The sequence below is a fragment of the Portunus trituberculatus genome, chromosome 40 (genome assembly GCF_017591435.1).
Source record: "Portunus trituberculatus isolate SZX2019 chromosome 40, ASM1759143v1, whole genome shotgun sequence".
NCBI classification, from domain to species: Eukaryota; Metazoa; Arthropoda; class Malacostraca; order Decapoda; family Portunidae; genus Portunus; species Portunus trituberculatus.
The window spans coordinates 8,355,001-8,372,500 of NC_059294.1; the positions used below are offsets into that span (position 1 = coordinate 8,355,001).

The window sequence follows — 17,500 nt, forward strand, 5'->3', positions numbered from 1 at the left end:
TAGCAACACCCTGACTATTGACCATGACAGCAACACAACACTGAACAGGACAATAACACACATAGTATGGTAGGGGGTTACAGGATACTAGGATACGTGCCGCTTCTCACGCAGGATGTTCGACAGTGGTTGTAGCGTCCCTCGTAAACCATTGTCTCCCGCGACCTCCATCCTTTCATCTACCTCCCCGCTTCTCAATAGGACCTTCTTTCTTATCCCTGTGTCTCATATTTATGCAACGTTCTTGATTGTTCTTGTCCGGTGCATTCATGAGGTGGTGGTGGTGGTGGTGGTAGTGGTGGTGATGTTGGTGGTGGGGGAAAACAAAGACACTAATTGGTAGTGTTCATTAAGTTTTTTTTTTTTTTTTTTTTTTTTATACCATGTGTTGGTGTTGTTGTTGGTGGTGGTGGTAATGGTGATGTATGCATAAGAAGCTTGTGATGGAATAATGTAATGAGAATCGTGTGTGTGTGTGTGTGTGTGTGTGTGTGTGTGTGTGTGTGTGTGTGTGAGAGAGAGAGAGAGAGAGAGAGAGAGAGAGAGAGAGAGAGAGAGAGAGAGAGAGAGAGAGAGACATCAAAAGACACAAAAAGAGACATAACGAAATTAATTGAGACAAAAACGAACGAAAAAAAAATAAATAAACGTAGAATGGCGAGGAAGAGAAACAAATACGGAAAAAGACAGACAGACACGAAGACAGACAAGCAAATACAGACACACAGACAGACAGACAAATGAAAACGAAAAAAAAAAAAAGACCAGTGCACCACATCGGCCTTCATTGGGTCACTACATGCCAAACAACACCTCCCCTCCCCCCATCCCCCCTCTCTCACCCGCTCCCCAACCCCCCCCAACCTTTCACCCCACCTCCGAACACAAACGTAGTGATCGACACGTGACTTCACCAGGCGTGTCTCCCTCCTCCTCCGTACCTTTCCTATCGCTGTTATTATGTTTGCTTTGATTTGCTAACTCTTCTGTCTTCCGCATTCCCCTCCTCTCCCTTTCCCCTTTCCCTTCACTCATCTCCCCTCTTCCTTCTCCCCCCTGTTGTTCCCTGTTTCCTCTCCTCTCGTCCCCTTCTTCCCTTTCTCTTCCTTTTTATCGCTGTTTTGTCACGATCTCTCCTTGGCTTGCGAGAGAGAGAGAGAGAGAGAGAGAGAGAGAGAGAGAGAGAGAGAGAGAGAGACTGATTGGTTGATTTAAGGCACCAGAGGGGAGGAATGCAAAGTAGGAAGCGAGAATGTAAGAAAGAAAGGAATGAAAACGTGAGGAACAGAGAAGGTGAAGGTGTATCGTGCATGGGACAGGTAGCACGCACTTAATTACAGGGAGATGTGGCAAGTAATGGTGTGTCATGTGATGTGAGTGACGCGTTGTGTTTACCCCCATTCCTTGCTCCCTCTCTCCCTGTTTCTCTCTCTCTGGTATTTTTTTGTCGTGGCGAATACATTGACGGGTCGGCCTTCGCTTTCTGTGACGTCATTCTCCTGTTTTGTGTAATGCTGCTGAGACAATGGAGTGGTGCGTGTTTGATGAGAGAGAGAGAGAGAGAGAGAGAGAGAGAGAGAGAGAGAGAGAGAGAGAGAGATAATATGTATGAGGGTGAGTGTCAGTGTGTGTTTAGCTTACGAGCGAAATACAACCATCACCAATTATCATCTGACTGACACCACCACCACCACCACCACTACCACGACCAGGCCACTTCAGGACAATGGCCTCTTCTAACTCGCAACTTTCTCCACTCAACTCCGTCTCCTACTCAGATTCATAGCTATAGCCGCCCTGCTCATTCATCGCCACACACACACACACACACACACACACACACACACACACACACACACACACACACACACACACACACACACACACACACACACACACACACACACACACACACACACACACACATCTTTGGAATTTTGACTTGACTTATATATCAGTGTCTTTCTTTTCTTTTTGTTGTTCTTTTGTTGTTGTTGTTGTTGTTGTTATCTTCCTTCTCTTTCTCCTTCTCCTCCTCTCCTTCTCCTTCTCCTTCTCCTCCTCCTCCTCCTTCTCCTTCTCCTTCTCCTTCTCCTTCTCCTTCTCCTTCTCCTTCTCCTCCTCCTCCTCCTCCTCCTCCTCCTCCTCCTCCTCCTCCTCCTCCTCCTCCTCCTCCTCCTCCTCCTCCTCCTCCTCCTCCACTCTTTAAAAACTACAACCACCACCACCACCACCACCACCACTACCACTACTCTTTCAAGCCTCAACATCCTCTGGTCCCCTCGTAACTCCGAGCTGAGTGTACCCATCAGCAGAAGTGTTCATTTTAATTCGTCTTGCTAAGGGTGTTTCGTCTATGACCAAGTGAAAGGGGTGCTGGCTGCTGTGGCCTTGAGATACCCTGGTAGCGTGGCGTTGTGCGTGGTGGTGTGGCGTGGTTTAATGGCACACGACACCTTGCCTTAGTCCCTGGCAACAAGAGGGCGCTGGAATGATGGTGCTTTGGGTTTCTGTAGCTTTAGTTTACCTGTTGGATTATTAATTGTCAGTTTTGGATGAGTGGTATATGTATGTATTTTGTATCTCTCTCTCTCTCTCTCTCTCTCTCTCTCTCTCTCTCTCTCTCTCTCTCTCTCTCTCTCTCTCTCTCTCTCTCTCTCTCTCTCTCTCTCTCTCTCTCTCTCTCGTAAGGAAGTAAGTACAGTTCTTAACAATTATGCGCGCCGGATGTTATTATTAAATCTGTAAATAACAAAGGACATTATCTCACGCTAAGCTACATGCACTTACTTACAAGCACCTTTGTTGAAGCTAGAAACATCCCCCTCACCTCCCGCTACACACCCTTCCTTCTTGTCATTATATTAGCCCCGTTAGAAGAATTCCCCGGCACACTGTTTTTTTGTTGGTCCTGTTAATAATACACGGTAAACACACACACACAAATAGCTTAGACCATCCGTTTGAGTTCCATTGTGTATGTATTTGGTGAATGCATTTATAGTTTGGCGCTGTTTATGTTAAGTCCCGCTCGTTGCCTTTGCGAGTTAAGAAATCCGTGGGAAAAATAATAACCATGATAATAACAAATAGTTTCGCCTCATGAGAACTCCAGTGTATGTAATGTATATTGCGTTGTTCATGCGCCTATCTCTCTCACTACGACGATTTTCCAAGGCCACAGAGACAACTAGCCTATTTTTCTATAGGAAGTGTCTTCTTTTAATAAACTAGAAATCTTGCCAATCCATCACCAGAAACATAAAAATACTTGTAAAAATTTGAGTCTCTTCAACTGAAGCCTTTGGAAAGCAGTGATGGTGAGAGAGCCAATCGTTTCTGAATACAGGTCAATAAGTTAATCTCTTCTTCGGTAACAAACTTAATGAACATAACTTCTTCCACCCCATTTGACTTTTGTATATCTATGTATGTATGTAATGAGGAGGCAAGCAAAGTTAGATTAAAGTGTTAGATTCAGTAACGTTCAAATTTTTATATTTTGTCACTGAGAAGGCGTGGCAGGGTGAGAGGGAGAAAATATGAGGAGAAAGGCATGGTGTTAAATAAAGATAAGGGAAGGGAGAGAGAGACTGACAGACCAAACCTTCTTAAACTCTGTGTTGTGTTGTCTTGCATTGCTGTTTCTCTCCTGACGCACTTTCAAACCTCACACAACTTTGACTTCATCCAATAAGCTCACTAGAATCTCGCAGCAAAACCCTCACAACTCTCGCCTCTCACATCATATTCTTAAACACTGTGCCGTACCTGCGTGATCTTTCAAAACGCTGTACTTGAGGTTACGTGGGTTTCAAGGTACTTTTATGTTGCTAATGACAGACTAATAATATTTTTACATTATTAACAGAGATTACATGGGTTTTTAAGGTGTTTTTATGATGCTAGTGACAGATTAATAAGATTTCTTTATTTTTAACACGAGAAGCACTCACGAGAACCCGGATTATGTCTTTATGGCCTTTGAAAATACTAGTTTCTGAATACGCCCTTATAACCTCACAACCTCACACCTTCCCATTATTATACAAGTAACCTCGCCAGCAGTAAATTCAAAGCCACGCCATACATCTGTAAAACTCGATCGCCTCCCCATTTCGACCGTCTCTTACGTCTATTTCGCCTTCCGTAAAAACCTCCTTTCTGTCTCGCTAATTTGAGGGTGCACAACCGAGACGAAAACTTTTTGAGTCCTTGGAAGATACATCGCTTGGAAAATAAGTCACAGTGAGTCGCTTGAGTTTAGAGTATATTACTTAACCGGTTTTCCTTTTTTTTTCTTTTCTTTTCTTGTTTCTCTCTCTTTCTTTGGTTATGCGACAATGTGTGATGATAATTTTCTTCCTTCTTTTTTCTTTTTCTTTTTTCCTTTTTTCCTCCTTCTTCTCTTCCTCTTCCTCCTCCTTCCCTCCTCCTCCTTTCCTTCTCCTCTTCCTCCTTTTCCTTGTTCTGGTGAGTGGGTGAAGGCGACGGGAGTGATTAATGAGGATATTTCCGTGGTAATAATGTTTTGATTTGCTTTTATATCCTTCCGTGTGACCTTTTAGCGTGTCGTTTGTTATGGAATGTATGCAACTTTTCCATTATGCATGCGAGACTTTATCAGCCGCTGTCATTATGCTGGCGAGTGGTAGTTATGGCTGTAATATTCAGATTAAAGCCAGGTTACCCTTCTCCTCTCCCATCCCATGCCCCCCAACACACACACACACACACACACACACACACACACACACACACACACACACACACACACACACACACACACACACACACACACACACACACACACGTAAAAGGATAAAAACTCGTTAGGAATGAGAGGAAAGTTGGCATGTCACATATATCAGATTGTATCTCTTACATTCCCTTTGCGAAGAAAAAAAAAAAAAACTTGCCTGTGTATCAAATTAGTAAAACCATTCAACCTGTGCATGTGTTTACTCTCCTCTCTTGTCTCCTCCTCTGACACCAACAGCTTTCCTCACCCACCTGCATGCCCCGCCCTCTTTACCTCCCCCCCTTGTTGATAGGCATTCCCAAAGCCTCCTCAGGTGAGCGTAGAAAGTGCATTGATGATAGCACGCATTGGCAACTCTATCGGCAAGGTGAGCGTATATAAAGAGACTCACCTGGCCTGCTGGTAGTTGTTGCACTTGTCTCGTTGCTTTGAACACATCACTGTCTTGCCTGAAAATGCGCGTGTGGTTCAATGAGGCGAGCTTTCCACTTGCTTTGAGCCCCTTGGATTTTTGACAGCGAAAACAAAAAGCTGGCGACACTCTTCTGGTGTTGTATCGGTGACAGTGAGGGACAGACTCCAAGCTACTATTGCTATTACTACATACTGCGAGAGCGAGGCTGAATTACCGCTAGTTGTGTTCCAAAGAGAGAAAGGAGAAAGGAATTTGCGGAAAATAGTACTTCTTGAAGCTTGCAATCATGACGGTGGAAGATTATGGTGAGTTGTCTCTACTACTACTACTTCTACATCTACATCTACTTCTACTTCTACTTCTACTTCTACTTCTACTTCTACTTCTACTACTACAACAACAACAACAACAACAACAACAACAACAACAACAACAACAACAACAACAACTACTACTACTACTACTACTACTACTACTACTACTACTACTACTGGCTTTGCATTCCTTATATTTTTTATTTTTGTTATTATTTTAATCTTCTGCTGTAAATATTGTTGAAAATTATTGTTGTGTATGGTAACTGCACACACACACACACACACACACACACACACAGAGAGAGAGAGAGAGAGAGAGAGAGAGAGAGAGAGAGAGAGAGTTTTTATTGATGTAACGTGTAGTTGTTTTTTCTTCGTTTTTTGCCTTCCTCTAATGCCGCGGTGAATGTGTAAGTCTTGGGCAGCGGTCCGTCTCCGTCTAGCAAGGCTGAATGAAGGCAAACTCAGTCTTTCGTAACATTGTATTTGTTTCTCTTATTGTCTGGCGCCAGAGCCATGACTATATCAAGCTAACATTTCCTCTCTTCTCGCTTTTGGTGTTTGTGTTTCATTTCACCCGTTTTCCTCTCTCTCTCTCTCTCTCTCTCTCTCTCTCTCTCTCTCTCTCTTAAAAAGTCACTCTTGAACGACAGAGGCAAATGTGATACCATCCTAGCAGTTAGCAAATGTTCCTGCTCATGCCTCGGTTTATCTAGCTCTGTCAGACACCATCATTAGCATTGTCAGCTTCTTTTCCTTCCGTTCATGACTTGCTTCCATAATGGTACGATACATGGGCATGGCACATCAAAGCACTCCTTGAAATCCAGCCTGGATGCTGTGCCATGCGGTATGGTACAGGAAAGTCATGTGGAGCACGTTCTCGCTCCACTGATGCACACTTGCACAGACAAGAGAAAAGCTCAAGCCATGTGTAAACTGTATACAAACAAACGCAAAAGCTTGACGTTTCGTACGGCCAATGTTGCCATATTTTACATATGCATGTGTCGCAAAAATTCAAGAACTTCCTTGCTTGTAGTCGTTGTCAGATCTTTCCGTATGTTCCATATTATTTAGTTCGGTGATGATGGATGTGTATGAGATGCGTGCCACGGTCTTTTACGCGAGATGAAATCATTACATTCCAAAACCAGCAACTTGACCAATTGTTCAGCGAATCAGCAGGACACAGATAACACGGAGAGGCGGTTCGGGGTCCACACAGTTTAGTTAGTGGAGAATGGCCGTAGTGATGGTGGTGTGTTGCTTAGCTGTGCACACTCTGGGTCGTGAAAGGTCCCCAGCCGAGAGAAAGTGACAGTGTGGCGCCGGGCGGAGCTTGCCACTGCCAGCACAGTGCAGGACGCCAAGCCTACGTGACCACCATGGATCAAGCATCACTGGTGCAAGGCCTCCGTCTCCTCCACCGCCACCTGACTGATTCAGATTCACTGATACTGAGACGATGGATGTGTGACAGTCCCGTGACGCGAGTACCCCTCGCCTGTCACAAGTGTTCACAGACATGCTTGTCTTAACCTAGATATGCCCTTCTTGGTGACCCGTGGCCATGGAGAGTGACATCAAATAGCCACACTTACCTATGAACCATGCACTACTTACCTGCTGTGAAACATTGCAATGGAGACTGTTTTGCTGCCGAGTGATACCATTTTGTGTTTTCAATTAGCAGTCAAACAGATGAGGAAGGATTTCTTCATCATGCAATTAGTTGTATTATGTGTAACAGTCAAGGCAGGAATGAAAGCAGTGTCATCAGTGACATGATTTGCTTAGTTTTTCATAAGTGGTACAAGGATTTAAATGTTTAAATATAGGCTTTTTTTTTTTTTTCAGATACTTAAGAATCACAGTGAAAAGTGAAAGACTGTTAAATCAGGAAATAATCCATAAACTATACAAACTGCACATATATACTAACAGAAAGACATTGTTGTGCAATCCTCTGAATGCTCCTTTGTGATCCCATTCACATCTGTTAATTTGTCACTTATACAGTATTGTCTTTCTATATGGTGTTAGCTTCAGTTTTATGAAGTGTTCTAACACCTTTTCTTAAAACCTTACTTCTTATCTATCAACCCCTCTTATTCCTCACAATGTTAACTTACGACCTCATCACTCATGTGTATCCTGCGGCTCTTGCAGTCAACCACTGCATCTCCAGTCATGAGGGCGCCAGCCGGCCTCATCGACCACGGCTAAATTCGTTCAAGAGGCCTCAGCACCTCATCGGGGGTCAGCAGCACCAGCCCGGCAACCACTGGAAGTCCAGAAAACGTGATCAGCAACAGCAGGCTCACCAACAGCAATATTTCTTAGTTTCTGACGCCTGTGACGCTGACCTCCAGGAGGAATATACACCTGACCCCTACTATGATGCTGGCAACAACAATCAAATTGACATTCTTAATCTCAATCATCTGAAGGTTAGTAGTACTATTTTAGACTTAATGCTGTGAAAATTATGATCTTTCCTCTATTTTGTGTTCCTGGTACATGGGAATATTTAAAAAATAATGTAATGCTTGAAAAATTTTCAGGAAAAGGAACTCCGATCTGTTCACATCCCCATTTCGGCCTATCCCAAGTCTCTGATCCAGTGGCCAGTAGATGGTTCAACCAAGAACAAAAGAATTTCTGAAGTAAAGAAACAGGTAAGGAATGATAGCTTCACTATAAGGTTGTTCAGCTTGAAAATTTATTATATAATGTCCATAGCTACATATGTGAAGAGACTGAAGAAGCATTGCTAATGTCATTTATCCTCTATAGGTTAAACTTCTTGGAAATTTGATCAAGATGACTGTAGGAGGAGCAGCTCATGCTGAGGCAGTCTCTGATGACAAGACTCCCACCAACCCTCCACCCTTCTCTGGACATGTTGACATGTCCAGAATCCCTGTCCATGACCTCGCACACTCTGCTGACGAGGCCTCCATGGCAAAATGGAAAGATATTGAAGGGCAAATGAAACTTGGGAAAATTAAAGAGGTGTGTATGAGCAAGATAAGAATGCTGTAAAAATTTTTTTTGTATGGCTTACTCAACAAATGACAAAATCTTGTTTGGGAGATAACTAGGCCACACTTTTTATCATGTTTTTTCCTCAGGCCAAACAAATGATTCGTGACTCAGACTGGAGTATAGGAAGTCCAGCACGGGAGAATCTGTGGAGGGAGCTGTGTCGTCACCATTCCCGGGAGAAGGACTTTGATGATCAGTATTACTGGGACACAGTGAAGCAAATCTATGGTTCAACAGGTGAGAACACTGTAATATAGGCAAGACATCAGTGCAGGCTGGTCTTCTCTTATTTGCTCACGTTATTGGCCACCATGGAACAGTGGGACTGGGTGGGCCATGGGGTCCTCGAGTGCTTGGGTTCGAATCCAGTCCACAGTCCAAGGTTAGGTAGGGCATCCACTTAGGGTAACAGTTCCCATATCCCAAAACCAAAGTCCTCTGTCAGAAGGCACTGTCCTATCCATAAAAGTGTAGAGAAAACCAGATGTAAAAACTAGAAAAAAAAATCCACTTATGAAAAAAAAAAACATATGAAATCTTATTATGATATTAGCTGAAATTGTTTTAGAAAAAGTGTGCTTATTAAGAATGTACTGGAAAAAAACATTGACTATTTATAATCCTCAGTTTATAATGATTTGATGTGGATCTTTCAGAATTGTCTGATAGCATGACACAACTACCTGCCTTCATTGATTCCAACCACAAAGTGTCTCATTCCCTGTCCCCACGTGGAGTGACTGTGTGTGAGCGAATCATCTCCCTCATCTCCTTCAACCACCCAGCCATCACCTATGCCCCAGCCCTGTATGGCCTCACTTCCCTGCTGTTACACTACATGGAAGGTTTGTGATACTTGATCCTCCTTGTTACCTAGACTTCTATTGATATATTAGCAATAAGAGTAGAATTTTTTGTGAAATAATTGGAAGTTATTTATTCATTAGTCCCTGATCCATGAATATCTATAACAATCTCTATTGATATATCCATTTATTTACAAAATTATAGAAATACTGCATCAGATTGAGATGATATTATACTTCAAGCATTTGTTTTGTAATTTGTCATTACTGAGAAAAATGTTCATTTCCAGAGGTGGATGCCTACTACTGTATCTCAGCCTTGGTGGGAGGATCCCAGAGCAAATTTCTATCACAAACTAAAATTGCCTATGAAGCTCAGTGGAGGGCAGCCATGATCCTTGGCAAAAAACACATAGTATGTATAAATTGTGCCTTGCTTTAGTCAGGACAATTTATGAAATTTGACAATCCCTTAATGTCTCGTGTATAGGTAAGGCAGCAATTGATTTTAAATAATGATTAATATTGAATCTTTTCAGAGAGGAGCATTCTCCACATTGACAAAGTTTGGGGTTCCACAAGAACAGATAGAAGAAGCCTTCCAGAACTGGATCTGGTGGATCCTGTCAGCCTTGCCACTCACTCACACTGTAAGGATAGATGATTAGCTGCTATTCTTTGAATCTCACATAATAACTACAGATTTTACATTTACTATTTTAAGCTTAACTCAGAATTTTGATGTGTTTGTTTTTTCCCCAGGTGCGTGTGATTGATTGCTTTCTTTTTGAAGGTTCCAAAGTTCTCCTGCGAATCGCTTTAGCCATCTTCCATGTGTTTGTCAAGACACTAACTCATGACTCATCAATGGTTGCCTCTCTTCCTTCAAGGGGTCTCCATGAAACTCTTTACCATTTTTGCCAGAACATACAGGTATGTTAAACTTGCATCTCCTTAATTTGAAAAAAAAAAAAAAAAAATGTCTGAAAAAAAAGGATTAAAATAGAATTATGGTCATAAGGTTTTTGACAATAAAATTTAAGCCATGACAGATTCCAAGCTAGACAAAAGCTTATGCTTAAAAAGGCCACCAGATAGAACTTGGATATTAAATAATCTTGACCCTTTCAGATTACCCCTCAGAAGCTTCTGAAAACTGCCTTTGGGATTCGTGGCTTCAGCAAATCTGAAATTACTAAGGTGGTTCTCCAGACTGAAATGATTCTTAAGAGTCAGCGAACACATGGAGGAGCTGGAGGAGGAACAGGGCAGACGAATCTTCCTGAAACACCTTCTCTTCATCGCTCACTATCCCTGGAAGGTCTCCCTACCTCAGAGACCCAGAGCAACATACAGATGATGTCACATACTCTCACTATCAAAGAGGTGAGTTGTCTTGTGTGGGTTAATTGAAGTGTTTTGGTTTGACTGCTCTGTATTACTTATGCTGGGATGCTTCTATTGGCCAAGGCTTTTAATATTATCATAGATGCTTTGCTAAATTTCTGGGAGCTTCATCCCTCAAGGGCAGCTACAACAGAAAACAACCTTATGATGGAATAGTCATGTGTAATCATTCCATGTCACATCACACTCTTCTTGCAACACATTTCTGCCTCCATTCTTCCATCCTGCACTACTTATTGCCTAACCTCATTCATTCATGGTTGACCTGTTTGTAGAAATTCTCCATCAGATTTTGCTTTTCCTCATTATATTCCTATCATATTTATCATGAGGTTTCTACAACAGATATTTTCTCCCTTGCTAACTGTCAGATACTTTTCTTACATTGAATATCTTATTTGCATAACTCCTTTCAAGAAATTGATAAATAATATTTTCAACCAAATTTCATGAATTACAAGCTGAATGGAGTGGTAATGAATGCATTTGTGACATCTTGTTTTGATCCATGTACCTGGTGAACTTTGAATATTATCTCAAGAGTGATAGAAAAAAAAATAGCAAGGATGGACATTAGAAAGAAATAAAAACATAGTGCAAGCCAAATGTTTCATATGATTTTATTACTTGATGAATATTCAGAATGTGTGTGTAAATAAATATCTTTGATTTTGTGATGCTTGGGCTGGTTTGTTTTAAGATGTGGTGATTTTTCTAACTTCTCTTGGGCCTTTTATACATATAAGACAGCTTACCTAACCATTATAGTGTCTTGCATATTTGCTTATTAATTCCTTGTGGTCCAGTGCCTCAGAATCTGTGGTATTAATGGTGCTTCAATATACCTCTTTTTGTGCATGCTACTAAAGGGATCTCGGTCACCAGCCCCACGTGTTCGGGCGATGGGACAGTACCCCATTAACAACGTCAAATCAGGCATCGTCTCTAAGGATGAGGTTTGTTGCAGTTCATGGAGAGTGATTGATCTTTTTTCCTTGTGTTTAATGTACTCATAAATGCAAGTTAAGAGTGTTAAGCTTATACAGTTTCATACTTAGTTAGGATTGCAGTTAGTTGTATAATGGTAAATCTGTCAAGATGTATTTATTTTGTATATAGTGTAATTCTATTTTGCTTTTTCATTTTAATCTGATAGTGTAGTAATGAGAGATGGCCTTGCTATTTATGAAACCTATTTTTTCTGTCATTGTTTAGCAAGCATATTTTCAGTGTCTTTCTCTAATTGATTCTCTTATTTTTAACCACCAGCTGTTGACATTGTGGTCTTGGCTGCCTATGAGGATGACAATGTACCAACCAACTCTCATCTATACAACTGAGGAACATGGCTGCTCTCTCACCACCTTCTTCCAGGTGAGCACACAGAGTACACAGGGATGATAAACTGTACATATTGTGTCATAACCATCAATACACCAAATGCTTATGGACAAAGTGCTGATGTGAGTTTGATATAGATTATCTTAAATGGAGCTATTTAACTGGTGCAGCTGCTTAGATGGTAGCATCATATAGTTTAAAATGCTGAATTAAAATTTTATTCCTTCCATGAACAGCGAACGGAAAAATATGAGCCCACCCTCCTCTGCATCCGCACCACAAACGACAATGTGTTTGGAGCTTACTGCTCTACAGCCTGGGCTCAGAGGCACTGTAAAGATGAGTTTGGAAATTGGCAGACATACTTTGGGACAGGAGAGACATTCTTGTTCTCCCTTCGACCTACTGTTGCCAAATATCAGTGGGTGGGCATCTCCAGGCAGCATGACGATGCTGCGCTGTCTTCTGTGGAGCATTGTGCTGAACTCTTCATGCATGCTGACAGTAACATGATCACCATTGGTGGAGGGTAAGTGTTTTAATTCAAATTATGATAAAATTTGATACTTAATAGAATATTTCAAACATTTTCATCATATTTCTCTTATCAGTGATGAATATAAAAGGGTGTCATGTATATTTTTGTCAAATGAATTTGAATGCATGATCTTGATTTAATTCATGGTTTATTTTTCCTCAGGAATGGTCAGGGAATCATGCTGGACCATGAGTTGCGTTATGGCAAAACTGAACCTTGCCAGACCTTTGACAATCCTCCACTGGCACCCAATGGAGACTTTGAGGTGAAGGTCATTGAAGTTTATAGCTTGGCAAACTTATAAAAGTACTGATTTATTAATTCAAAAGTTTTGTTTCTGTTTTTAGTACCATATATACCTAGTTTCAACTAAGTAAAGATAAAAAATCATTATGAATTGATATTCATATATTTTGAATTGTTACCAATTATGAAGTTTACATATCACATTCACAGTTTGTATTAAGCATGTGTTTAGTAGTGGTATGTGAATGTTGTTATATTCCACAGTGTATTTGATTTATACTCATTTTGTGCACTAGACTGCCAAATGGTGTGTCTTGGGGGAGCTGCTGTAAGTGTGTTACTTACTCAGTGAACCAGCTGTCATGAAGGGGTGTACAATGCCCTCATGACAGACATACAATCCTAGTCATATATTTATATACACAGTACCATTGATGAAACGGGATGGACTTGACAGAGTATTTAGTTTGTTTTATTTTGTGATGGTAAGTCGATTGCACTGTATTATGGAGTAGAATCTCATGAGAGTTTGAGTTAGGTTAGATGAAGAAGCAATAACTGTAAACGTAGAGAGCAGTTATGAGCGTCACTGCCTCTTATCAACAATCTAGGTGTTTTATGTATTCAACAGTGACCTTATCATTGTGCTGCATGGATGTATTTTGCTTACACTTTCAAGTGAAAAAAAGAAAAAAAATGTGAATCAAAAACCAGTATATATTGTACAATTATTTGCCTTACAGTGCAAATATCTCATCACACAGTTCCTTTGTTTATTGTAAGGGTGTATTACGGAGATTATCATGTTCCGTGAATTGTAACGTCCTTAATTAGAACTTAAAGCTTAACTTTAAGATATTAGATCAATTATTCCCTCTTCCCACCGCAAGTCCTTAGTTCATGTAGGAGTAAAAACCATTCAAGCCTGGAACTATTAAGATCTCAGCTCTGCATTTCATCAGATAGGGATACACATTATGCTTCATTTAGATTTATAGACAAAATTACCTGACTAATAACATTTATTAAGAAAGCTAAAGTTTACAACAGAAACCTTAATTTTAAGTCATTCCCTTGTTTTCCTAGTCCTGAAGCCATAACATGATTGTTTCTAAAGGAACATGAGAATCTTTGCATGTCCAACATTATACTATACTTAACCAATCCATGTACTAATTCAGATTTTACCAGTGATTATTGATATTGCCTTTTTTTTCCAATGTATAGTATAGCTAGCTTGGTGTTTTTTGTGTCATGCATGGTTTGTGAGTCTGTATCTGAATGTTATGTGTTAGTGGGGATAAAAGTCATTGTGATAAATTGTGATGTAGTTTGTCGCTAGCTATTGAATCAGTTCAAATTAAAGTATAATATATTATTTTGAAAATAGAGTTTGTATAAAGGAAATATTTTCATATTAATGTCTGCCAGACTTTGTTAGAGATTTAAGTTTCCATTGAAAACACATATGCCATAATACCAGAATCTCTTTTGTTGTTCTATTTTATACTTAAGGATTATGTTGATAAGTTTGTAGATAAAATGCTAATGGCCAGTAAGTTATGATATTGTCGTAAACAGACAGTTTCCGACAATCATGTTTTACCAATTGTTATATTGTTTTGTAGCAAAGGAAATAAAGGGTGTGAAAATTATTTTATTGTTATTATTATTATTTTAACAGGACATATTTTCAAAAGAAAGAAATGAAAGTACAGTGGACTCCGTGACATCGCACGGTTGTAATAACGTAAAAATGCATTAACGAAAACTAGAATATTGCTTGCAGGTGAGTAATCCTAGTCGGTGAGGTGTGGTGGGTTTTGTGACCATCCTGGCAGCCTGCATTTATGTTGTTTTCTTGCAAGTCTCTCTTCCACCAACCCCTTCACTAGCCATCAATTGTGAGGATAAAGTATATATATATATATATATATATATATATATATATATATATATATATATATATATATATATATATATATATATATATATATATATATATATATATATATATATATATATATATATATATATATATATATATATATATATATATATATATATATATATGTGTATATATATATATATATATATATATATATATATATATATATATATATATATATAGAGAGAGAGAGAGAGAGAGAGAGAGAGAGAGAGAGAGAGAGAGAGAGAGAGAGAGACTGGGGTGGGGGGAGAAGGGCATCAAATGTAGGTGATAGGGAGGGATATAAGAAATGTAGAAACAAGAGGGGAGTGGGGATGGGGAAACAGATATGAAGTGAGGTTGAGAAAAATGTGGCTAGATATACAGGTATCCCTTGGTTAACGATAGGGTTACGTTTCCCAAAAACAGATCGCTAACCGAAACGATCGCTAACTGAGGGATTTGAAATTATCAACTACATACATGTATTTCGCGATGCGTAAATAAACGACACTTTCTATGTTGTTAGTTGTTATTTACACCTTTAGAATTGGTAGTACTTACCTTGAGGAGTGGATGTGATATGCGTAGTGTGTTGTTTTGTGCCCCCCGAGGGACACAGGGCCTTGGAGGATTAAATCTCATCATGCCCACACCGACCCAAACTCGGTCAGCTGCTTCAAACCCTTCAAATTCTTGAGAGAATACGTTTTCCAGTGGGGGTGGGTCATCCAGGCTCTCCTCATCGTCACTCAAGGTTACGGTGGATGTGAAGGATAGATTGGATGTGGGTGGAGTTGTTTTGGAGGTGGATGGAGTTGTTTTGGAAGTGGGTGGAGTTTTTTTCGAGGTAGCAGGACGAACTTTGAAGTACGACGAGATGACTCCTATGGAAGTAGATGGGATTGCTTTTGAGGTGGATGGGGTAGCTTGGGAGGTGGATGGAGTTGCTTGATCGGTAGATGGGGTTGCTTGGGATGTGGATGGGGTTGCTTGGGCGGTGAGTGGTTTGAAGAAAGATGAGATGACTGTCTGTTTTGCCATCCTTTTCTTTGCCTCAAATAGTTCTTTATACACTTTCATGTCATTTTCTATAGCATTAGTCACGCCATTACTTCGGTTTGGGTTGGGGTCATTCTCCTGGAGAAGATGTATGGCCTGGTTAATATGATTAAAAATCTCCTCGAAAATCTTGACGGAGAGGGTTCTTTCAGGCTCCTTGTCCTCCTCCATTTCCTCCAAAGTATTTTGTTTCTCCAACTCCATGAGGTCGTCGTTGGAGAGAGGCTCAGAATGACTGTCCAGCAGTTCTTGTACGTCATTCTCGTCCACCTCATTGAAGCCTGCCTTATGGGAGATATGAACGATGTCTTTCCTTACTGCTGTAACATCGACAGGGACTTCCTGTTTACGTTCCACGCACTCAGGCCACAAATTACGCCAACATCCATTCATTGCCGACTTGGACACCTCCTTCCATGACTCGTCGATGTTGTCGATCCCCTTTTTAATGTTATAATCCTTCCAAAATTGTTTCATGGTCGGCTTGTCAGGGGTGTCAATGCAGGCCAACAGCTGTTTCATGGTGCGCCGCTGGTAATAGGCCTTGAAAGTAGCGATGACTCCTTGGTCCATCGGCTGGATGAGGGCAGTTGTGTTTGGGGGCATAAACATGACCTCAATATTATCTGCCCAGTCATTCATGCTCTCTGGGTGGCTGGGGCGTTGTCACACAGCAAGAGAAATCTGTTAGCAATGTTGTTTTGGGCAGCATATTCTTTTAGGAATTTGGAGAGGTATCCTGTCACGTAACTTTGCATGATAACAGTCGTCATCCACCCTTTTGTTTGCCTTCCATACTACGGGCAAATATTCCTTAATATAGCCAGACAGAGCTCTTGGGTTTTGGGAATGGTAAATAAGGCATGGTTTAAGCTTAAGATCACCAGCGGCATTCCCCCCCACCAATAATGTTAACCTGTCTTTAGATGCCTTGAATCCTGGTGCCGACTTCTCCTCCTTTGCTATAAACGTTCTCGATGACATCTTCTTCCAATACAGGCCTGTCTCGTCAAAGTTTAGAACCTGCTTGGCTGAATAACCTCCTTCCTCGATGCGCTCTTTAAGCAAAGGCTTGAAGGCGTTTGCAGCGGTTGATCCGAACTCGCTGCCTCCCCACTAACCTTGAGGTTGTGTAGACTCCCACGATGTTTGAAACGTTCAAACCACCCCTTACTGGCCTTGAAGGACACTGTCTCGCCTATGTTGAATTCTGGTTTCAGGTCCTCCCACAGGCTCAGTGCCTTAGTAGTAACGAGTTGGGTAGAAAGAGGCATGCGGCGGTGTGTGTGGTCTTCAATCCATAGCCTCAGCAAACGTTCCAATTTTTCCATAATCGGTTCCCTGTTACGAGTTGTTGTGTGTTTGTGCAGGTTTGTGACTTGGTTGGCCTGCTGCTTCACTTGTACTTTTTCTGGAGAACTGTTGATACAGTTGATTGAGATAAACCAAGGGCACGAGCAATAGAGTTTACCCCTTCACCACCCTCATGACGAGTCACAATGTTCAACTTAATATCAAGGCCAATGCTCTTTCTCGATTTTTAGCCTTATCTCCCGGTGGAGAACAATCGTTGGGTCGCTTGGAAGCCATCACTAAGTTCACTTGATCACAAATAAGCACAAAAA

At 40.9% G+C, this 17,500-nt stretch overlaps 1 protein-coding gene across 5 annotated transcripts; it reads left to right on the forward strand.

Annotated features, from left to right (window-relative positions):
• Positions 1–5,160: 5,160 nt before the first annotated feature.
• Positions 5,161–14,538, forward strand: LOC123515929 (GTPase-activating protein skywalker-like). Of its 5 annotated transcripts, none has more exons than XM_045274854.1 (14): positions 5,161–5,482; positions 7,667–7,947; positions 8,062–8,175; positions 8,294–8,512; positions 8,632–8,782; positions 9,202–9,390; positions 9,642–9,766; positions 9,891–10,001; positions 10,114–10,284; positions 10,483–10,737; positions 11,628–11,714; positions 12,028–12,132; positions 12,336–12,628; positions 12,800–14,538. In XM_045274854.1, exons 1-14 carry the CDS (start codon positions 5,464–5,466, stop codon positions 12,939–12,941), a joined length of 2,262 nt encoding a protein of 753 aa, XP_045130789.1. In that variant the 5' UTR covers positions 5,161–5,463; the 3' UTR covers positions 12,942–14,538. The 5 variants fall into 5 exon arrangements, with proteins under 5 accessions (XP_045130789.1, XP_045130791.1, XP_045130790.1 ...); XM_045274853.1 differs by lacking the exon at positions 5,161–5,482 and adding an exon at positions 6,756–6,900 and having other exon boundaries at positions 7,355–7,947; XM_045274856.1 differs by lacking the exon at positions 11,628–11,714 and having other exon boundaries at positions 5,162–5,482.
• The last annotated feature ends 2,962 nt before the right edge of the window (positions 14,539–17,500 follow it).

What these genes read in the sequence shown, in the direction of transcription:
- LOC123515929 (XM_045274852.1), top strand. Translation starts at nt 7,618, where the DNA reads ATGTTAACTTACGACCTCATCACTCATGTGTATCCTGCGGCTCTTGCA. An exon ending in TTAATCTCAATCATCTGAAG is followed by an intron (nt 7,948 to 8,061) that starts GTTAGTAGTACT and finishes AAAAATTTTCAG; the next exon opens with GAAAAGGAACTCCGATCTGT. An exon ending in GCAAATCTATGGTTCAACAG is followed by an intron (nt 8,783 to 9,201) that starts GTGAGAACACTG and finishes TGGATCTTTCAG; the next exon opens with AATTGTCTGATAGCATGACA.